At 32.7% G+C, this 24,383-nt stretch overlaps 3 protein-coding genes across 4 annotated transcripts; all 3 read right to left on the bottom strand.

Annotated features, from left to right (window-relative positions):
• Positions 1–4,436: 4,436 nt before the first annotated feature.
• Positions 4,437–8,151, bottom strand: LOC145005971 (3-hydroxyisobutyryl-CoA hydrolase 1-like). The gene is made up of 14 exons (XM_078965069.1): positions 8,001–8,151; positions 7,081–7,161; positions 6,893–6,961; positions 6,750–6,813; positions 6,589–6,668; positions 6,381–6,464; positions 6,178–6,262; positions 6,008–6,093; positions 5,634–5,755; positions 5,492–5,552; positions 5,269–5,367; positions 5,090–5,191; positions 4,871–4,912; positions 4,437–4,786 (listed from the first exon to the last, which is right to left on the bottom strand). The coding sequence occupies exons 1-14, from the start codon at positions 8,016–8,018 to the stop codon at positions 4,649–4,651; spliced, it is 1,131 nt and encodes a 376-aa protein (XP_078821195.1). The 5' UTR covers positions 8,019–8,151; the 3' UTR covers positions 4,437–4,648.
• Positions 8,152–14,248: 6,097 nt separating this feature from the next.
• Positions 14,249–16,358, bottom strand: LOC145006530 (transthyretin-like protein). 2 transcript variants are annotated; one of them, XM_078965610.1, is made up of 6 exons: positions 16,058–16,358; positions 15,887–15,981; positions 15,436–15,493; positions 15,225–15,326; positions 14,927–15,044; positions 14,249–14,830 (listed from the first exon to the last, which is right to left on the bottom strand). In XM_078965610.1, exons 1-6 carry the CDS (start codon positions 16,193–16,195, stop codon positions 14,403–14,405), a joined length of 939 nt encoding a protein of 312 aa, XP_078821736.1. In that variant the 5' UTR covers positions 16,196–16,358; the 3' UTR covers positions 14,249–14,402. The 2 variants fall into 2 exon arrangements, with proteins under 2 accessions (XP_078821736.1, XP_078821737.1); XM_078965611.1 differs by having other exon boundaries at positions 14,249–14,812.
• Positions 16,359–23,525: 7,167 nt separating this feature from the next.
• LOC145006651 (formyltetrahydrofolate deformylase 1, mitochondrial-like) lies at positions 23,526–24,212 on the bottom strand. The gene is made up of 4 exons (XM_078965730.1): positions 24,170–24,212; positions 23,945–24,123; positions 23,791–23,864; positions 23,526–23,712 (listed from the first exon to the last, which is right to left on the bottom strand). Exons 1-4 carry the CDS (start codon positions 24,210–24,212, stop codon positions 23,526–23,528), a joined length of 483 nt encoding a protein of 160 aa, XP_078821856.1.
• Positions 24,213–24,383: the final 171 nt, after the last annotated feature.

Raw genomic sequence — 24,383 nt, 5'->3', positions numbered from 1 at the left:
AGAGCACGAGGGATTTCCAGGATTCGTGAGATACCGAGATACGTGAGGTGAGTCTTCTCACTATACTATTACCTTGAGTAGGTAACCAGAGTTATGTGATAGAGTATTTGTATGCTATGTATGTTATGTGTTGTACTGCATTGTTTCTATGTGATTTATGTGGTGTATGTTTATCAGAGCTAGAACCTGAGGGTTCACAGAGTTTGGGTGCACGGACCCACAGAGTTATAGCCTCGAGTGGCTAATATGTGTTATTTGTGGTATTTTGGGGAACTCACTAAGCTTTGTGCTTATAGTGTTTGATGTTATTGTTTCAGGTACTAGTGATGATCGCGGGAAGGCGTCGGCTTGATCCGTACACACACACTCAGAGTTTTTACATTGTGATCTTGGGATTTTGTATTGACCTATATTGGATAATTAATATGGTTGTTTGATGAATATTAATCGAATTATGTTTTATAAGAAAATCGAAAATTTTGTTTTGAAATTTATGGTGTTACACTTGCTCTACAGAGTTTGGAGAACTCTTGAGCTTTTGATTCATCTATTGTTCCAAATCAGATCATATGATTAAATAAAGAGTGCATGCAAGAGCCCTCTTTGCTCTATGCATGAAGATAAGTGTGTTTTGGACACTTTTGGACTTAGGGTTTCGATTATTGAGTGATTTAGCCTTGCTTATGAATAAAGTGGTAAACTTTGTCAATTAAGACCCATGTGAAAATCGAATTTGAAGTTTTGAGCTTCTGGACTTGAAGGATTAAGTCCTTAATGACGAAGGTTGTTAAGCAAAATTTAGCGGCATGACTTATTGAGGGTCACGATGCGATTTTTTAGTGTTCATGACTATTTTATCATTTAATGGATCACGGCGCAACTAGTCAAGGGTCACCAGGTGCAGATTGTTGACGGTTGAATTTGAACTTGATCGTTGAAGATGTTCTTGGGGGGGGGGGGGTGTAGATGTCATATAAGGTGGCTGGAATGATATGGAAGGGGCGATTGAATGATATTTTTCATCGAAAAAATCATGTTGGCCAGAGAAGATGACCAGAATCTCAATGGAGCTGTAAAGAACGTTGGAAACCGACTAAACTCACACCAACTGGTCATAAGGATTAACTATGTACAAAATATCAAGTTTAAGGGGGCAAATATGAACAAAAAAATTCAATGACTAAATGTGTAAAAAAGAAAAATATTTTACAAGTCATTTTCCCGATAAATAACTTTAACATAATACTTTTATATTAGTTCACTAGGTGTGAGACCCATGTATCACATGAGTTTATTTAAAAGAAATTAATATAAAATTCAAAATATTGATAAGTTTTAATTTATAAGAAAAGTGAGAATTGAATTATAAAAATTAAAGTGTTTTTTTTTTTTTGTCTTTTAAATTTAAACAAATAATTTAGATAAATAAATAAAAGAAATTAATGAAACTTTAATTTAATAATTTTGAAATTAGAAGAAAAGTCTATTAATGAAATTGATATGCATTTATTATTAGATTTAAATTATATTTGGCATTTAATAAAATAGAAAAACCATAAAATAACAAGTGGAATAAAAATAAATTTAAAATTACCATAAAATTACATGTGGCAAATTGAATGAGAATATGACAAGTGGCAAAAAAAACTTCATTTATTAGAGTAGATGTGTTTTCGACAATTCTGCTATTTTGGTGTAATTTTTGGTATTGTTTTTGCATTGAAAGCAATTTACGAGTGTATCGAGAAAATAATATTAAAAAATAAATAAACATAAGGGCGACAAAGAGCAACACGGCAACCTCAGTGGATGTGGCATATTAGGGGAACACCAGAGTATTGACGATAAAGTATAATGATCGACTCAATAGTGGCGTTATTTCACCAATAATGACAATAAACATGACATTTTGACTATTAGTGGCGACATTTCTTGTAGCCATGTGTTAAAACTAGTTTAGGAACATTTCTGAGTAAGTAAATATCACTAGTCGACATACAAGCCTTGTCTTTTTGCTTCATATGTGTGTAGAAAAAAGATGATAACACTATACATTAGTTTGCCATACGTAGTCAAAAATGGGACTAGTATCCAAAACTTTGACCAACCATCATATAAAAGACAAATTTTAGAGCAAAGTGGTTTATAAATTTGCCTAATACTATGTAACATAATTTATTTAATAACCGTTGACTTATTACCCTTGTAAATATGAAATTAGCTTGTTACCATCAAGGATAAATGTCGAACTATGATTGGATAGGGCAGGATGATGTATGTATGATAAAATAATTCACAAAGTAAACCTTTTGATAATGACAAATACACACATATTTTTATCCGTATTATGCTAAAGCCATATACACGAAAGTTTGGGTCAAAATATAAATGTTAAAACACATTTTATCACAATGGAATCGGGTGCGGGTTGCAGCGAGATGATCGAAGACATTGTATCCAATGCAGTTATGCACTGAGTTTGGAGCTATCAGCTATGTATCTTAGTTTAAAGGATCAAAATATAGGCTAAGTGGGATACACGATTTTATGTTTGTTATTCCATAGGGTTTTTCAACTATGGTATATTAACCTTAAAGGCTAGGGTTTTTAGATAAGGAGAGAAAGATACCATGCATTTGTGAGCATCTCCCATAACTGGTTACTTTGCATTATGTATTATCATGTATAAATACAAAATACATACACAATAGGGCCTAAAAGAAAGTGGGCCGAAACTACATAGGCTATACACAATGGTGTGAAATTAAGATTAAGATTAGAGTCAGGGTGTATATTCGTTTGCTGTTTAAAAAAATATAATAAACAATTGAAATGTATAATGACGATAAATGACATATTAAAAATAATCGGAATTATAGTTCATTTCTATTGCGATAAAAATTCATGCATTTAAAAATAATAATAATAACACTGTATTATGTTATATCCTAATCCCCAAAAGATTGACATAATATGTGTAACGATCATAATGATTCTATATTGCAATTAAGTTTAACTATACTCGGTTTATTTGAATTTGATGATACAAAAGAAAATCATTTTTAGTTGACAAAATTCCTTAAACTTTAAAAGTATAACGGTTATCTTTGAACTCTTACCAAGTATAATATTTAGTTTGACATTTATAGCAATTAATATTTTATAAAAAATTTAAAGTGTGACAATCTGTTAACACCTATAATAAACTAAATATAAATACATTGATAATTAATAGTAGCAGCACGTCTAACTTATTGCGTAAGCGTAACTCAATCAATCCACACACACACACACAAAAAAAAAAATGTTAGTCGCGGCTGACTTAATCTATTTCTGCAACTCTATTCAAATCACGCATATGAAATGTGTTATTTATCATACAAAAATTAAAGAGATTTAGTTTAATGTCTTTTTTGAAAAAAAAATCATATAGTTAACTTTGTCAACTTTATTGCTTGAGTTATGGAGCAAACTAGAAACGGATAGGTATCAATAGGTAGAAAATTCAAATTAGTAGAAGAAAAACTCAAGATTGTTAAATAATATATAGTCAAGTAGAGTTTTTGGTTAACTACTATATATGTGATAATCACCTCAAAAATCAAAATGATGACATATGATCTTGTTTAAATAAATACAGAAAATAATAATAATAATAATAAAAAGGTGAATTTGTTTTGGTCAATGAGAGCCTCTATGGCGTTTATATATAGACCGTGATCTTGGCATGTTAAATTTTGATGGAGATTCTTAGTTTGGTAAGACTTTATAACAACCCTCATGTGAACCTTTTCCATTTTATGTAATAAAAATTTATGGGTTTTATTCTATACATTTTATTGGAATATCTTAAAGTTTAGTATATTTAATATTTTAAATCTATGAGAGATTAAAGAAGTGGGACGATAGCGTTATTATTCGACTACTCTATGGTGATCACCTCCAAAATCAAAATTATGAAATATAAACGTATATGACCTTGTTCGAATAAATAAAGAAAATAATAATGGAAAAGTGCATTTGGTTTTGGTCAACAAGCCTCTATATGCGGTTTGGAGGATGAAGATAGTATTTGCTAGGATGACTCCATGTTTTGTTGCTATTATTTGCTTCCACTATTTGTATATTCATTTAGTGTTCGTTTGTTTAACTTGAAGCTTTAACTATCAAAGTAGCCCTTTTTTTCTTGAAAACACGCTGATATACTCAAGTTGCAAACATAATATTGCTGCTTAAAGCCTTAAACAAATACAAGACCGTTTCTCATACTTCAAAGGACAAGACCATTTCACCCTTCTCTTTATTTAGACCATTTCACCAATTTTGACAAAAGAAACAACGTTGCTTTACAAAGCAATGCAAATTTACAACTTGACTTTGTGTTATTAACAAACCGTGGTCTCGAGTATTCAACAATATTAGTGGCATTTTAGTCATTACAAAGACGTAAAAATGATTTAAACTCAATAATAGTTGCTACAATACAAGGAGATGAAAATTCACAAGTAAACTCTTAAGTTACCTTTTTTTTTTCTCCATGGTCACCACAAAGAATGTTATGCCAATTTTTATTACATTTGATAACCATAAGTTTACATTGTTATTACACCATAAAAGAAAACCCTAATTTACCTCTTAATGATAACTCTCAGAGCTTAGAAATTGCATGTGAAGGTAAGTTTGACCTAATTGGGAGTTTCAAATCTTCCCAATCTTCAACCTTCAATCCTTCAAAGTAATGGTCAACCATTCGGTCACTCACAAACTCGAGTTTTGAAGGCTCCCACTGAAACAGAAATAAATAAAAATGCATGTGAAACACAGTACAACCTGTTGTATGATGTCTTGTAGAAAGGAGTTATGTTTTTACCTTTGGATTTTTATCCTTATCAACTAGTAATGCTCTACATCCCTGCATAAGAAAGAGATTGATCTTGTTAAGGAAAAAAAAAAAAACAAATGATTTTTTTTTGGTTGGTTTGTAGGAATAAAATGAATTTTTTTCATATGAATGATTTATGTTATATGTAAATGCAATGCATAGTTTTAATAAAGTTGTTTTATTTGTAAAAATAATTTTTGAAAGTACCTCAAGGAAATCCTTGCTGACTTGTCCTCGCATGACTGCACAAACCATCCTGTATTCACGGATAAGACATTCACCAACACCCTCAAGTCTCCCTTCTCTAATCTGCACACCAAATGACAAAAATACCCTTTTAGGGAAATAATAAGATATTTAAAATGAAGGGCATTGTATATCCTTACGGATCGAAGAGAAATTTTGAGACTTGTTGGTGATGCTTTCTTTAAAGACTCAAGAGTCCAAGAGATCCAATCATCCATCTTTTTATCACCCTCTTTCTCCTAAAAAATAAAAATGAAAGTCACAAGTAAAGAATTTACAAATGGAGAAAGAAATCATTTTTATGCAAAATGCATAAAATAAGGAGATTTCATGTTGATGTGAATCAACTGTTGTTGAACTTACAAGTGCAGATATAATCTCTTCAACTGTTCTTCGTGAGAAACATTTGTTGATAGTTTTCAACCTGTAATATAGGGTAGCAAAAATTCAAGTGAAGAATATAAAAAAAAAATAGAAGAGCATGAATATATAAGTATAAGAATACCGAAAATATTGACTCTTATCTTTCAACTTAGGAGTGTAGGAGAAGCCATTGATAATATTGCAGATGATTTTTGGATCACCTGTATTTTCTTTGCATAATGCATCTTCTAATAAGGATAATTTCTGTTCATTTGATAGAATACATGTCATTCAAGAATTAAAAAAAAAAAATGAAGTGTTGAATACAAGAAATAGCAATGCATTTCTATTGATTTGTTTATTATAGAATCCTACTTCCATTTCTTAGAAATAAAAAACTTAGATATTCCATGAAATGTTAACTTCAAGAAGTAATATTTTTAAAATGTAAAATGAATACAACATTTTGGGATAGAGGGATTAATAAAATTTGGAAAAAGATAAGTTAATTAATACCTCTAAAGGAACAAAGTGAGTTGCAAGACCACATGCAAACATTTCTGCAGCATCCAATCTAGCACCAGTAAGACCTACATATTCCCCTGCCATAAAATATAAACTCCAACATTAAAAAATGTTATAAATTTTAATTGTACCATAAAATATAAGATATAAAATGAAATTACCAAAGAATCCAGGTAGTCTTGATAAATAAAAAGAGGCACCCACATCTGGGAATAACCCTATTGCAGTCTCTGGCATTGCAAAAACCTACAAAAAAAATTATATATATGGAGAAAATAGTTTTATGTCAACAAGAAATATAAAAATAAATAAATGTTGAAAAGTTTCTTGAAGAAGATGAATATAGAAAGAGAGATAGAGATACCGAATTATCTGTAGCAACTCGAAATCTACCATGCATTGAAGCTCCTGCACCACCTCCCATTACAATTCCTCTAAGGAGTGATACCTTGAAATATGATTTAAAGTCAACATAAAGATTATCATGGTCAAATGAAAGATTTTGAATTTCCTGAATAATTATATTTGTAAAAGCTATAAAAGGAAAGCACCCAATTCTGAGAGTTGATTACCTGTGGTTTAGTGTATGTTGCCATCAAATAATTCAATGTAAATTCTTTTGAGAAAAAATTTGCACCAAGTTTCCAGTTACCTGATACCAAAAAAAAAAAAAAAAAAAAAAGGGATAAGTAATAATGAAAATACATTCATCTTTCTTGCATATAACCCTAACCTTTGTTAATATCCTGAACAACAGCTGCAACATCTCCACCAGCACAAAAAGCCCTTCCTTCACCCTGCATTCACATTCCAAAATTGAGCATTAATGCTCTTCCAAGATTATTTATTTTTTATTTTTTTATTTTTTTGGGGTACCTTCAAGATTATCAGCTTCACATTGGGATCCTCCTCATAGGCATGAAAGAGTTCCAAGAGCCGGGATATCTAGAAAGATAAGATACAAATGATATGTCAACTTTCATTTTTAGCTACATAATAAAGTTATAATGCTTCAAAAAAACAATTTTAAAAATAAATAAATAAATAGAATATGTCTATCTTACCATTTCAAATGAAAGAGCATTAAGTTGCTTAGGCCTGTTTAATATGATGGCTCTCACATGTGAGCTCTCTTTAACCAATACCTGCATACAAAGATAGTTCAAGCTTCAATTTGTTTTCCATGAACTTGAAAAGCTAAACAGTGGATCAATTTGGCATGGTCAACAATGGTCAAACATAAATTTTTCCATGGTCTTCACTCCAAAAAATGAATGGAGCCACACACTAATAGAGATTGATATCCAATTAATTAAATTCTTAATGATGAAATTTGTTCTAAAAATATGAAAGGAATTCTTCATTATCAAAGCTTTTTGAGGAAAGAAAATGTGAATCTTACTGGAGTTTCAGGTGTCTGAGAATCATAGAGAATAACACACAGTACCAAAATAGAAGCTTTAAGATGATGAAGGAATTTGAACTAATTATTTCCTCACTCACTTATGAAAGCCAAAATAGGATCAAAGTCAAGGAAAGGGGGAAGGAGATTATACTGAATTGTGTGGTAAAATGAACCATTTGACATGTGATTGATTTATTTGACTTCACTGGATGACATCGAAATTGATTTTCACTTTGATTAAAAAGTAAAACGGTTACAAAATCAGTGGGTTTAAGAACTTCCTCATCGACTAAAGGAACCCCAATTCAAACCCCTTGATCATTAGCTTAAAAGGTATAAAAGAAGGGGAATTCAGTCTACAAGATATCGATTTTACTCTCGTCCGACACTCGAAAAACAGAAATTGGGCCACAAATTTCAATCAATTCTGTTTAAACACTATGTGGGGATGAAAATGATAAACAGGTACTGTAGGCATAAATTGAAACGATTCAAGATGAAGAAGGTATAATCATGTAAACAACAGTGCATTTTCATGATATAGATAATCAAAGATAAAAGAATAAGCAAATAGTATACCTGATTTGTTGGCGCCATGAAGATCAACTGAGAGTCGTAAGAACAATGACTAACTAGAATGGTTTATGGTTAGCACAACTAGTAGAGTGCAAAACACTATCGGGTCGGGTGCAATTGGTTTACCAAACGGGTCGGTGCCCCAGCAGGCTAACCATAGGCTGGCGGACGAAAGAAGAAGAGGGTGGAATGGGGCAATAGGCTGCTGAAATTGAATCAAAAAACTAATGTTAATGGATCATGCCCTAAATGTAATTACGCTTGGCTATTGGGCTACAATTTAAAAATAATAATAAAACCCAATTTGTTTGTTTGTGATGTTAACCTGGCAACAACCAAGAAACAAAAAAATAAAAATAACAAAATAATAATAAAAAAAATTATCCTTCATTATTGCCTTCCTATATCCTTAACAAAAAAAAACTTTATTAATGTTGGCGCCAACGGGTACTATCCCAACCGGCCTTTTATTTGTCAGCACTCCGTAAGCTCTTATAATTCGTACTTCATACTTCAGCAACAATTTAACTATTTTTTTATAAAAAATAATGATATGATTTATGATTATTGTTGGATACAATAATTTACTTTATCTTTTTATTTAGGGATATATGCTATAAAGTCCTAATATTTTCAATGATACGACAAAAAAATCATGAATTTTTTTTTAACAGTAAAATTCTAACTACCCGACAGTTTTTGACATGCTTACCATGTCGGTTAGCCGATAATTATGACTAAATTGTCAAAATAAATAAAGTATATGAATTTCTTGTCAAATCGTGAATTAATATTTTACCGTAAAAAAATATAAAGTTTAGGATTTTCTTGTCAAATCGTTAAAAATATTTGGACTTTAGTGTATATCTATATATATATATATATATATATATATATATATATATATATATATATATATATATATATATATATATATATATATATATATATATATCATTTTTTGTTAGAAATTTAATGGTATGATAGTTTTTAAACATAAAAGTTATTGAAACCTGTTCTTGTCAGCTAAATTCTATTGAAATCTTTAACGTTTGGTTCTTGTTAAATAGTTTTTTTTTTTAATTTCAACAAACCGACATTGAAAAAATAGAGATAATCAAGAAAGAAAAAAAGAATCAATGTTATGTTGGATTTTTGCAGTCCTAAAAATGGAGAACTAAGAAATCATAATAGATGAAACTGCTATTTTTACCCATTCTCTACATTATCACCATTTTGACTAGGGGTGTGATGTTTTTGTTTGTATAAGTTGTCCCATCTTTTCAGTAAAAAGAAATATTTACAAGTCTTCTCACTCTCTCTTTTGCATTTGTTTTCTGTGATCAATGATTGTAGCAGAGTAAAGATGATGGTAAAAAAACAGTGATGTTGCGATGTAAATCACAATTAAAAGTTCTTGGGTTACGAATTAGGTCTCACGAGGCTGATAAAATTATTTGTTTCTATGGAAACTAAAACTATACACTAACGTCCCAATATTTTTAATGATTTAAGAAAAAAAAAAGTCTTAAACTTTATATTTTTGACAGTAAAGTTTTAATTATCGGCTAACCAACAAAAAATGGTAAGTGTATCAAAAATTGTCGGTAGTTATGACTTTACTGTAAAAAAAAAATTATAACTTTCTTGTCAAATCGTGAAAAATATCAGGACTTTAGGCTATGTTTGACGTACTACCTGAAAAGCTAGCTGTTAAATAAAAAACTAGCTGATAGCTGATAAAAAATAGCGTTTGGTAAAACTAGCTGAAATATATAAAATTACATAAAAGGACATGTAGTAGTATGTGTTTTTATAATTAATTAAGGAGTATATTTGGAAAATTTTAAAAAAGCTCCTAAAAAGCTTGTCTAAGTAGTTTTTTAAAAAGCTAGCTTAAAAGCTACTTTTTGGCTTACCAAACACGGCAACATAAAAAAGCTTAAAAAATAAGCTAGCTTATCAGCTAGCTGTGGCGTGCCAAACACAACTTTAGTGTATATATATATATATTTTATTTATTGTAGTTTATACTTTTTATTCGTATAGGAATTTACTTAGATTTTGCTACAAATATGAACAATATATTTTATTTGGTACCTATTATTATTATTATTGGCAAAATCACAAATATCTTTCTATTATTGGTAAAAAAATTGGAAGTATTTGGGTAAGAAAATATAATTGGCATTGTTATTATGGATCACATAGTGCTATTATTGGGTTTTATATTAAAAAATTGGAAGTATTTGGGTAAGAAAATATAACAATATTTACTTTTAGTGTTATTATAGGTAAATAAGTATAACTGTGGTTTTATTATGGATAAAAAATTAAAATACAATTAATATATTAGTAAAAAGAAAAAAGTAAAGTACATTGTTATTACTCTTAATTTTCCCTTAAAATTTGGTGGGACAAAATTATATCATCGAATTTCTTGAAAACAAAAATAGAACTAAATTATTTAAGTCTTATTGTACTTTAACTTTATATAAACCTTTTTCACTACAAGTAACATAAATTACTTTAGTAAATAAAGTGTTAAATTTGAACTCATTTTAGTAGAATGATTTAATCTAAACACTCATAAAAACAAAACAAAATGTCTAAACCGATCATATTCATTTCTTTTTTAAATAAATACCATAAGTATGATCACAAATTTAAACAAGTTTACATATTTGAATAGATTTAATAGTTGGAATATACACTCTTGATAAAAAAAGAAACCCCTAGCTAGTATAAAAGAAAAATAACTTTAGTCTACAAACACTTGTGATGTATGGCCATCTTTCGGCTATCATGGTTCGGGGATGTGGCGTACGCACCATCATAGCCATTATGCTCACGTGCATTTGAGTGATCGGCAACATGTCGATTGTTTAAGCCATTGCCATAGCCCGTTTTGTTCAAGTGGTCACCTGTGAGTTTGGGTCCATGGTAGATAAATTCCTCGGTTTGTAGGCCCATTGCAGCTTCAGCTTGTCGTATTAGCCTTGCCTCCTGAGCTAATTGATCACTTTGTGCTCTTTCTAACTCAGCCTAAAAACCAAATTAGTTCATGTTGATGTTGATATTTTTGTTTTTGTTTTATGTTTACATGTTCTAAAAAAATTAAAACATGATTAAAAGATGGTTAATGTTATAAAATAACAACCAACAACAGTTAATTTGTTCTTTGAATCAGTAGTCTTTCAATTGTATCTAACACATAAATAAACAACTTTTTAGGTTCTTGTTACATCGTTGAAGGATTTCAATTTGATAAATTTAATTGAATCCTACGTGATGTTAATGTGACATCCAATATAACAAAATTTTCCGGTTGAAGTTCACTCTAAATGGTATAATTAGAACAAACAAAAATTATTAATTTATTAGATATAACTAAATAAATAACTTAAGAAAACAGATTAAATATCATTTATTGTTATTTTATAACAAGTTTTCAACAATTCAATTGAAAACCATTTTTATGGCAGAAAGTTCAAAATATGTCACCTTATCAAACAAAAACAACACATATTGCATTCCCCAAAAGGGATTTTCTAATATGTATTCTAAGGATATATATAAGAAACATTAATTAAAGTGTTAATTTTATGAAATATTATCATAATTAAATATGATAAATATTAATTATAATCAATATGATTTATAATTAATATATTTTACATTTAATTATGGTAATATTATATATAATTAATGTTTATCACATTTAATTATGGTAATATTTCTTATAATTAATACTTCAATTAATATTTTTTATATGTGCCCTTACATCAAATATTAGAAAATCCATTCACCCTAAAAAAAGGAACCGTAAAACATGTAAATACTACGAGAAATGATAAGTTGCCAACATGGCATGACATGTGTATGGGTTCCCATCATAGTTTTTTTTTTCATCTATATATTTTGTTGACTAATTATATTTGTTACCCATGATATATAACTTTTTATAGGAGATTTAGTTTTAATTTTGAAAATTTGACATCATTAAATTTTAATAAAATCTATCGGTTTTAGTTATTATCTTAGTTACTATCAGTATTATTATATTATATCATGTACAAATGAATTATTGAAATAACTAAGATGTTATTAGACCAACCAGCATGCTCACAACAAAGTTGTCCGTGGAGGAGCTGTTTCGTGGTAGGCATCACGATTGTAAATGGCCAATGGTCTTCTTCTTTCCTCCCAACTTCTTCTTCTCTCTCTTCTTTCCAATATTGGAGAATACTCCGGTGGTTTGTGGTGGCCTGAGGCGGTTGATTTAGAAGCTCTCCACGACCCTTGGCGTGGAGAGTATACAAGATGGCCTTATTATGTCTTTCCCTTGTTTTTTGAATTATTAATAAGCCCCAATAAAACCATAGGCTCCACCAATGTCTTTCGGACTCACCAACCACAACCATCTCGACTATCAACATCACCACCACCAATCATCACCACCAAACTGAAATCCCTAAACCTAGGGGTGTCAAGTTATGACACGACACGACAAAAATATACGAACTGAAACGAAATCGGGACGAAATCAAAATTCAAATTCGTGTTTGTGTCGTTATCGTGTCAAGATTAAAAAACACGATGTCGTGTCGTGTCATGTTTGTGTTCATAAATTGACACGATTAAGCATGTGGTTGTCGTGTTTTTCGTGTTTGTCGTTTTTGTCGTGTTATATATTTTTAAGTGCGAACGAAATACAATAATAGTTATGTAATATTATATTTGTCGTATCGTGTCGTGTTGTCGTGTTTTAATTGGTTTGTTTTTGTGTTAATGAAAAAAAAACAAGACATCGTGTCGTGTCATGTTCATGTTATATAAAACATTGTCGTGTTGTGTCGTGTCAGACAAAAAAATGACACGACTATCCGATTTGACAGCCCGACCTAAACACCACCCCCCGAATCTTAGACTCGCCATTGATTTCATCGACCTCTACCTATTACCGTTGACTCCACCACTAGCACCACCACTGTTGTCACTGACCCCCCACCACCACTTAAAAATGCCATCCATCACCACTTAAACCATATATCATAACCAAATTGAAATCCCTAAACTAAATCAAAACAAAAACGAATTCCTCAACCTAAAACTAAATCATAATCAAGATGGAAATTTGGCATCCGTTGTGTTGCTAAGGTGACAGTCACGACCTACGAAGGTTTATTGGTGGCCGGAGGAGAAGCACATCGATGTCGGTTTAGAGGTTGTGAGGGGAGGTGAGGCGGTACAACATGTTGGTGGTTTTGGAGTCGTCGACTATGGGGTTGCAATGGAGGTGGACTGGTGGTGAGAGGGAGAATGCCTTGGGGATGGAAGTTAGGAGCACAATGGGGGCTTAATTCAAAATTTAAGATTCTTATTCCTAATCTCAATTATAGAATTCGCCCATAAAAATTTTTAGTTTTACTAAGTTTGGTCCAAGGGCAAAAAAGTTATTTCATGCGTACTTATAGGAATGACATTGACGGTAACCGTGATAGAAACCAAAACCGATGGATTTGCCAACCATGAGGTTTAGTGGTGTCAAACTTACAAAACTAGGACTGAACCTGTAAAAAGATGTATACCATAGGACCAAAACTATAATTTACTCGAATTTGTTTTTAATATAAGAATTAACAAAAACGCCCCCATATTTACAAATTGTTACAAATTACAAAAAGATATATACAATTATGTTAAAAGATAATACATGCCAATGTTTAAAGATTATACCATAAAAAGGTGAAGTAGATAAACCGTTATTGTATTTTTTCCATTTACATACTTAATAATGTTATTATCCATACTTTCATAATCATAACATTTATATAATTTTTGTCTAATCACAAAATGATCATTTTGAACAAGAGGATCGGGGAAAACCAAATTTTACAAACAACCGTACCTGATGTTGTTCTTCTCTGGTGTCGGACTTTGACTTACGCAACCCTCGGATATCACTGATCTTTTCTTTGATAGCTTGCATTTTAACAACTTTCTTGATTTCAAAAGTCAAAATTGTAATATAGAGATAGGACATTCAACAAAAATATATGTAAGTTATATGTATATATATATTCATTTGAATGTTTCCAAAATTAGAAGCGAATGTTTTGTGGCTAATGACAAAGTGTTGGAACATAGTAAATATAGGAGTGCTTTAAGCTTGACCTTATCTTTTTGTTTTATTTAATCTAGAGGCCATTAAATGGGATAATCAGATCATTCAAGGTTCAAAAAAATGGTTTTGTGAATAGAAAATATTATTTCTATAATAACAATGATGCCATACAAACTTAATCATCCCAAACCCATGATAACAAAGTGTCACAAAGGGAAACACAAGAAATAACAACATACTTTTACACATTAACAACATTCAATAACATAAAAAGACACCTAGCTACCCCTATAGGTCGAGAATGAAAAAGGAGAAAGCAACAATGGGACATGAAAATGTTCCATTTTTTGCGACGCTTTGACCTCAAAAACTATTGAAACAAACGGGAAGAAACCATCCGGGTTATATTTACCCGTGTTGAAGCTTATTCGGTATACACCCGGAGTCAACTCATTGACTATTTTCATCAATTGACCGCTTCTTCCATCTTTATCGGTAGCAGACGAGCCTTGAAATGTCCACATGTCATCACCTGATTGGCCAAACACCGGGCCAGACTTTTGGGAAGTGTACATTTCCAATAGGACTTCTATTCCGCCAGCTGGACACCCACGGGCTATGTCTAGTACGTGGGTTGTGATGGGCGGGCGAACCCGTGTGGGTATGGATGGAGCGGTTAAATGCCCTCCTAAAATGGTCACACGGCCTTCCACATTAAAAAGATGAATATGAATGGACTTCCAAACTTTTTAAAATAAATTAAAAAAGACAAAGCTGTGAAATAATATAAATATAATATTACCTTCTGCTTTGGTGACATCAACATTTGAGAAAAGCTTTTGAAGGCGTAATTCAGTTATTTTCATTTGTTCTTGGGCTGCAATCTCAAACTCAACAATCGGCCTGTTTGAAAAACGCCTCTACAACAGTATCATAAGAAGAGTCAATAAGTCAACCACACAATGTTATATATATATATATATATATATATATATATATATATATATATATATATATATATATATATATATATATTTATATTTATAGAAATGAGATAGAAGCAGTGTATGAATATTTATTTGGAAGAAATACGGGTATACCTTCAACTCGGCTAATATTTCTGGAGTACTCCTTCCAGATGCACATATAAGGAAAACAAATCCAAACTTTTGCTTATACTGAGAATTCCACTCATATAATTCCTGCATAAGTAATCCAATTTATATATTTGTACCTTAATGTTTATATTCACGATTTGTGAATGATTAAACAAAGGTAATATAAATAGCATTGGATTTGACATAAAGATACCTGTAGACTAGAATCGGTTGCAGTGGCTAGAGCAGTGGATTGCTCCCCCTTGCTCCACCTACAAACAGAGAAAGCAATAAGATCGCCTCCATGGATCTTCTTTCTACTATTCATTAACTCTTTACTGTTGATGTCGTAATTACATAAAGTTTCATGTGAATTCGAAACAACAAACTTCTATTTATACGATTTTGTTATGAAGGTCAACATACTTATCATAAAGGCATTGGAAATTTATGATTCAGATCAATTTCCAGGTTGAAATCTGTCCATTGTACCCCATCAAAATTCAAAACATAAAATCAAGGATATTTCATATCTAAAAGGATGAAGCTTCTAAATTTTATCAAGCAGATCTCTTAATAAATGTGATCAGAAGTTTTGAGATGATCCAGCTAGCAATAATCAATCGGTTGTTATCTAATCGAAAGTAGAGAAAAAGAGAGCTAACTGAACACTTGTGGAACTTTTGTTAGCAGCTGAAGAAGGGTTTTGCCCAATTTGGGGATGGGCAGCAAATGCTTCGAGCCAACCATGTACATCAACCTGTGGTCACTATATCCATCAAAATCAAAATTCGATCTAATAGATTATACATAAAAACACAGAAGAATAAACAGACCTTATTGAACCAGATGTTCTTGGCTGCGACAACAGCTTTGTCGTAAGTATCAAAAGGTCCATCGGCGACCATTTGTTCCGCAAATTTTGTGCTTCCACAACAAGCTATGAAATCATTCACGCCCAATCCTACCGCCATTGATGGATGCTGTATACGATTCTAATGATCTTAATTTGAAGAGAACACAGACTGAGAAACGTGTTCAACTGCTCTGGGAGTGAGTGAAGCGCAACGTAAGGAGCAGAAATGGTAAATTTTCCGAAGAGAGGTTAAAAAAGGGATGGAAGAATGGGAATGACTTTCAACAATTAAGTTTTAGAATTTAGTCCCTCAGCTTGGTGGTGCATGACATAAGAGTTGAGTTCACAATTGACGATACATGTCATTTTAATATTTTATGCATCAAATAGTTATATTTCATAGTTATATAGTTATATCATAGTGAAATTGAGTAGTATAACCATTTTTTATTATTTTTTTAAAATGATCATTTGATCTAAGGTATTCTGTAACATATTTCGGACTCATTTTCGGGTGGACAAGAACCTTACTTCCAGAATTCTCATTCCGGAGTAACAGTCCGTGTTCCGGATTGGGAATTTGAAATTCAAATTCTGGATTTTAATTTGAAAAAATCCGGACCCTTGACTTCATTCCACATCTTGCTCTGACTTTCCGATTCGATTCTGACACACGACCCCGATCCTGATTTCGATCTCTAACACACAACTATGATCTTTGGCACGCAACTCCAATGTGGAAAAAGACCACTACGATCCCCATTATTCACTTCAAAAACCTAGTTTGCTTGTTTGTATAACATGCTTATTCATCTACAGTTATTATTCGAGAATTCGTAGAACACCTCCAGAATGAACTGAAAACGATCCGAAGTTTAAATTATAAATGTCATTATTGTAGGACCAACTTAAAAATAGTTTATATGTTTGGGTATTGTTAACTTACATCGAATGTATTGTTCTGGATCTTAAAATTTCATTCTGGAAGCCTCCAGAATGCGATGAATTGTTTCAGAACACAAGGAATTAGTCCGACCACAAGGACCTGGAACAAAATATTAGGTCAGTTTTCGTTTAGGAATGAAGTGATAACACCTTTTTTATTTGTGCAGCACGACAAGGTTGTTGATGCATCCCTTACATTGTCTTGTAAACCAAAATCGGCGAACAAATTTTTGCAACGTTTAGAGAGACACCCGAAGTGCGAGACCATGTTTTGGAATACATGTTTTAGGAGGTGGCTAGACATTCCTAATGTAAATGGGGACCTTGTGCTTCTACATTACATCTTTTTTCACGAAGTTGTCACGGACCCCCGAAGCCAAGTAGAGGAAATGGTTTTTGAGATTGGGGGTTACGGGCTGTCTTTCGGGAAGAAAGAATTTTGTCTCATCACCGGCTTCTAGTTTAGTGACTATTTTCCTTCTTCTGCATTCGGTGCCGACTTCCGTTCTAGTGACTTTTCTTTGGTCCCGAGGAATGTCTCGGTCAAATTAGATGATGTTTACCCTTAATGGAGGAGCGATAACTTGGAAAAGTTCCAAGCAGAAAACAACGACTGATTCTACCTATGAATCAGAGTACATTGCAACAAGCGAATCATCAAAAGAGGCTATATGGTTGAAGAAATTCATTGGAGACCTTCGATTCATGCCAACCATAAAGGAGCCAATAGAGATTTTCTGTGATAATGAAGGAGTGGTTGCCTTGGAAAAGGAACTAAGTGATAATGGCAGATCTAGACATATCGACAGAAAATACCACTTTATCAAACATAGAGTAGAAGAAGGACACCTCGTCGTAAAAAGGGTATCATCTCAAGAGAATCCTACCGATCCCCTCACAAAGGGTCTAAGTAGGGTTAAGCACATTCAACATGCGATGATCATTGGTCTGAAGGATGATATTAGATTTAGTGATTAGATTGATATTTAGAAACTTGTAACAAATAAATGTAATTGACATTTGATGATTAAATAATGGAGATTTATTTAAAAATATCGTTTACTGTATTCTGTCAATTGGTTATATGTGTGTTTCATTTTGCATGTTTTACTTCCCAAATAATTAGATTATTCACATATCCATAGTCGATCATACTTTGGAAGTAAGTAATGAATTAAGGCTATCATGAATTGGGTTGTAGATTGACTAAGGTTTTAGACATAGCAATGGTTTGCTGCAATATTCATGAGTACTTTTGAAATGGAGAATTTAAGTATTAGATTAACCCACACTAAAAGAATTGAAGTATTGGATTAAAACTATCCTATCCAAAAATCATCACATTCTAATTCGTGGGTCCTTTATACAGGATGTGTTTTCACATTTGTTCTGACTTGCAGGGGATAAAAAGAAGTGAGGATGTGGAGCATGGGAAGAAGAACCTGATTATGAGCAATAGGAGATCGTCACTTGTTACCATGATTGGTGTTCATTACTTAGTGCTTAGTAGTGGGTTATGTTTGGATTTGAACAATTATTGCTATTCGTCAAAAATGACGACAAACATCATTACATTTCATGGTTTATTTTCAAATATTCTTTTGATAATGATAATGGTTCTATTTATGCTTATAAAAATGATGTATGTTATTTTGAAGCATTACCTTTTGATGGTGTGTATTAAACTATGATGGTTATAGACAATTTAGGTAATAGTGTTTTGGAAATTGATTCGTCTGATGGTTTAGACAAAGCATGCTTTTGGCATTGTCGTCTTGTACATGTCAACAAGAAACGCAATGCCCAACTCCAAAAGGATGGAGTGTTGGAATCATTTCACTTAAGGTCACATGATACATGCAAATCTTGTTTTCTTGGAAAGATGACTAAATCACCTTTCATTGGTTCTTGTGAAAGAGGTGTGTAACACTTGGTTCAAGTATGAACTAATTATAATTATTTTTAAATATGGGAAGGAACTCGACGACTTGGGAGGCTCCTCGACGAGTAGAAAGCATTCTAGCCGCGTAGATTAGAGGACCTACTCAACTAGTTGGGGAGCCCCAACTCGATGAGTTGGCACTAGAAAGGAAAACCCTAATTTTTCGGGTATTGCACCCAATTTAAAGGACTTAACTCCTAGGGATGGCCTCCTTACCAGCCCCTTTTCCCAGAGAAAACCCTAGAATCACTTTACTCCTAATTCATTGAATTTTGTGAGTGTTTGAGTGATTGTTTGAGATCTTTGAAGTAGGTTTTGAAGAGAGAAGTATCAAGCTTGGATAAGTGAACTTGGATCCAGAAACTCTACATCAAGGGTAACATCTCAGAGGTATAAATTCATAACCTTGACATGTAGCTTATTAGATCTCATATTTTGTAGTTTTAGGCTTGGTTTTGGGACTTTGGATTGGATGTCGAAAGAAAAGAGGTTTCCAGAGGTTGAAGGTGTAGATATGGCCTCTATAAGACCTCTAGAGGAATAAACTTGCAAACTTTAATAGCCTACATGTCCCATTCATGCAACATGTTCATTTTTAAGCCTAAAGTGGATCTTGGAGTGTGTTTCAAGCATGAATGGACGTAAAGTTTGAAACTTTACGTGCTTTGTTCACCTTAGGACATCAGATCTGCAATATGGAACATTGAAGCAAGGGCTAGAGGCTTAATGGGTCAAGACCCTCCTCAAAGGAGCTAGGGTTTGGGTCTAAATCTTATTAGATGATCCTTGGGGTAAAGTTGGAAACTTTACCCTTCTAGACATATCTATGAAGGGAGATCTAAAGTTTGGAACCTTTGGATTCAAGAAAAAGGGCTTAGTGTATTAAGTGAGTTGACAGCCTGAAGAACTCGACGAGTTCATAAGGGAACTCAATGAGTTGGGTTGGGGTTACCCTGATTCTGTTGGAAAATGGAGAAAATCGATGAGATATAGGAAAACTCGATGAGTTGGTCGCGATATCACAATTCTAACTTTGGGGTGGACTCGACGAGTTAAAGGGTAACTCGACATGTTAGGTCATCTTGAAGCGTTGACTTCACTACTAGAAAAAAGGCCTTTTACGACGCTCATTGTGCGTCGTAAAACGCTCAGACGACGCGCAAATGCGTGTCAAGGAAGGCCTTGTCATAAAGAGAGACGACGCACATTTATGACGCGCATTTACGACGCGCAGTTGCAACATGCAATGCGTATCAAGGAAGGCCCTGTCATAAAGGAAGACAATACGCATTCGCGTGTCATAACCTTACGACGCGCGTGTTAATGACACGCAATGCGTATCAAGAAAGCCTCTGTCAAGAAAGGCCATGTCATAAATGAAGATGACACGCATGTTTGCGTATCATAATTTTAAATGTTAAAAAAAATTTATTTTTTATAGATTTACTAATTTTCAAATTAAATTTGCATTTAATGCCTCACAATATAAAATAAAATATCATATACAAAAAATATAATCCATTTCATAAAATTTAATGTCATACAAATAAAATACCATAAACAACAAAGATAATTCATTTCACTAATATGTCAAATACAAATAATTCATTTTAATTAAAAAAATTACAAATTAATATCACCGGTAACAATGTCAGGCTGCAAAACATTAAAAAAGTTATTCTACAATCTATATATACATGAAGGAAAAGATCATACTATCCATACCAATGCATAATCCTTCATGAAGCATCTATACACCAAGCCAACCAGATAAGAATTAAAGACACAATGATGCATTATGAAATCAAATAAAAGATAAGTTAAAATGATGAACAATGAGAGTTCAGGTTAAAAAACTTAGTCAAACAGTAAAATGATTGATGAAAAGTACCTTGAATTTCATCTGCTTCCTCTTTTTCTGATATGATCAAGCCATAAGCTTCTTATATAAATGTAGTAAATTTTGTCCCTACTATCGAAAATATCCTCCCCCACAAAAAGATTTGAAAATCTTTCTTTCATCATTTCAAGCTCTGATATAACAAATTAAAATAAAAAATGATCAAAATTATGTGAATAAATTAATTGAATTGTAATAAAAACTCACCAAAATCAGTAGGTTTCTGATCTTGTCTGTGGTTATGCCTAATTTCACAAAATCTTGAAAAGACTTGGTTGATAAGGTGATCTTCCTGAATTTGGCCCTTTCTGATTAAGAAATATCTCCTCTGCCAAATAGCTTCCCTATTTCCCACACCCTACACCAAAATAACGATAAACAAAAAATTCCAAAAGTTTAAGAAATCACAATGCTGATTGGATTGGATGAAAGCATGAGTGGTTCTAGGAATCAAACCAAGCTTCCAATTAAGAACATCTAACCAACCCTCAGAGTCAGCTTGATCCCAAGGGCGGACAAGACCTTCGTTATCATTATCCTCTCCCTGAAAGATCTTTGCAACTTGCATCAGTCAATGATAACGCGCAGGGGGAAACTGAAATCCAAGGAAAGGAAGCCGCACGACCAATCTTGTTGTGGGGAAAGATGGATTCTCTGATTGGATCTAGATGGAGAGATGAAGTGTTATCAACTGAAAACATATAATTATAATAATCATGTTTCAAACTTGAAATGAATATACCTGTTGAAGCTTACAAGTCACACCACACTTATCAATAATAGGCAAGAAACTAACGATACTAGACTGCGAAGAACCGCCAAATCCTCCTGTCAACGAACGTTGACTTCAATGATAGTCACCATCAACAAAAAAAGCAGATACATCACTTAATACTACACCAAATTGGAGATAAATATCCTTCTCGTGAGAAACGTCATCATCATCATCATCATCATCCTGTGCATGTTTGAGAAATTTTATGAAAAAGTTATCAATCAAGGATATTTGGGCTGATCAAAGAGAAATCACTATGGACCAAACTGAGTACGGATTATCAAGAAAAAACAGATGGTATAATTAGAAAGAGAAATGGACACGCCTATCATCACCTGATGCAGCAGCTGCAGATGCCATTACTGCAAGAATGTTGGCAGTTTTTTTACCCTTCCAACCGCCCAGATGCAAAGAATGCTCTGTATCAAGCGACTATTAAGCAAGGGGATTTCTTGCTCAATCGTATTCAGAATCTCTCTCGTGTTATTGATCTTTAAGTCTTTCTTTCTTTAAGTCTATATGTAACCTCTCCTTCTTTCCTTCCTTTTTTCCATTTTCCCCAATTCAAGACTCCTCCTAGTAACAGCAAGACTTTTCAAATGTAATAGTTTGTTTTAAGTATTATGATTTTTATTGTGTATCATGATTCTTATGCAACATGAAAATTTTATATACCATTAGATTAGTATTTAGTAATATTGATTTTGAATTGCTGATTAGTGAGGTTAACAATGATTTCCATCAGCAATTCCATTTTTTTCATACCAAACTAAACCACTACTTAAGTTTTCATTAGGCTGACCTGTGTTGATTTTCCATGTGTTGTGAAAATTATGTTTCGTTTCCATCTTAACCGTGTAACCTTTCAACTTTTTTAAAGTATCAAACTACAAAATTTATTTGCTTTGCTGTAAAAAGAACAGTTCCTTTGCTTTTCAACTTGGTCTTGTAAGAAAAGCGTCTTTAATCTTATTGTATTTGGTATCTTCTTCATCTGTTTGTGGTAAAGGTTAAGACATTAGACATATATAGAAGAGTTAGGTTCTAATTCATCCTCTAGGCATTTTACAGAGCTCACAACCTGATAAAAAAATAAATTCCGAAAATTCATGTTTTTGGTTTTGCACATTTTACAGTTTTCACAGAAGCAGAGTAATGGCCACCACTAGAGATAGTGATGGTTTTTTATCGATTCCAAGAAGGGAATAACAAAAAATCTTGGATTGGAACAAGAACAACTTAAATTAGAATGAATAATTAAAATGAAATACAAAAACTTTGCAACACAAGGAATATAATGGACTCTGTAGTTTTGATCAGCATCATTTTGAGCTTACTCAAAATACAACAGTCCTGTTGTGTTGATAAGGTAGAACGCGTAACTCACAATATGACTTGATTGCCTTCATAAGGCATTGTTTTTCAAGATTCTCAGATTTCTGAATAAAACTCAGCAAATTATCCTTGTGCGAGACTCTCTCAACCTGCAAACCCAAACAGAAACTATTTGACTTTTCACCTTAGCATATATATACTGCATACTACTGATACTGAGAAACTTAAAACTCTTTGATTACCATCTGCTCAATGATTGGGCCCCCATCAAGCTCCTCCGTGACAAAATGGGTTGCGGCACCAATCAAATTGACCCCAGCTTCAAAAGCCTGTCATTCTCCAGTAAAAAACATAAAAACATAAAAAGCTTAAAATAGAATTTGGAAATTGGAACACAGAACCTGCCTGCCTAGATGGATTTCCTCCCTTGAATGATGGCAATAAGCCATGATGTATGTTGATCACATCCTTCCCATATCTTTTCAAAAAGTTTCCAGACAACACCTGTCCTGGGTAAATAAACAAATAAGACCTTTTTCCCAATCCTGCTGCTATACTACTACTAGAAAAACATTTACTTGCATGTATCTAGCAAGGACCAAGAAATCTGTATCTTCAACCAACCCCAATATCTCATCGTCTACATTCTTCTCCTTTGACTTGGACAGATAATGATATGGAATCTCATGTCTTTCAAGGAACTGCATCACATGGGTATTCCCCACCCTATCATGATTGCTGTTCAAAATACAGACATATTATACACATCATTTACTGGTCAAAGATAACAAATAAAAAAAAAGTTCCATGCTTTACCTGATTACAGAGCTTATCTGAACCGGAAGTTTTCCATCTTGCCAAGCATGCAGTAGATCAACAAGACAATGGTCCTGCACCAGTAACCTCCTTACTAATGTAATACTATTTTTGGTTTTCACTAACAATTTTTTCTAGAAAGAAGAAGAAGAACCTGCTTAGAAGCAAGAAGAGCAATTTTATATTTGGGGTCTACAGAAGGCACTCGAACAAGCGATTTAACTGCATTGAACATCTTTGATAGGTCAAGGAAGTCCTCGTTCATTTGCTTCCGCTGCCATTTAATTGGGTCGAACACAAACTCACTGAAACACAATTTATTCTTACTTGTTACTTATCAACTTCATGTCAAGTTGGGATTATTAGTAGATTAATATACTTGCACTTGTAAAACCAACATACAGGGGAAAAAATCCATTCATTGATTGGGATAAAAAAAAAGAAAGATGCCCAACGTATACAGGGGAAAAAATCCATTCATTGATTGGGATTAAAAAAACATACAAAAGAAATACGAACCTCCATTGAAGTCATTCAATCTGGCTAATGCAGAAAACGGATCGTCGTCGGTATCAGCAAGTGATGACTATATT

Source organism: Lactuca saligna, chromosome 7 (genome assembly GCF_052625555.1).
Source record: "Lactuca saligna cultivar CGN05327 chromosome 7, ASM5262555v1, whole genome shotgun sequence".
NCBI classification, from domain to species: Eukaryota; Viridiplantae; Streptophyta; class Magnoliopsida; order Asterales; family Asteraceae; genus Lactuca; species Lactuca saligna.
Note: the sequence above shows the minus strand (reverse complement) of the source record. Positions and strands in the feature narration are given on the sequence as shown.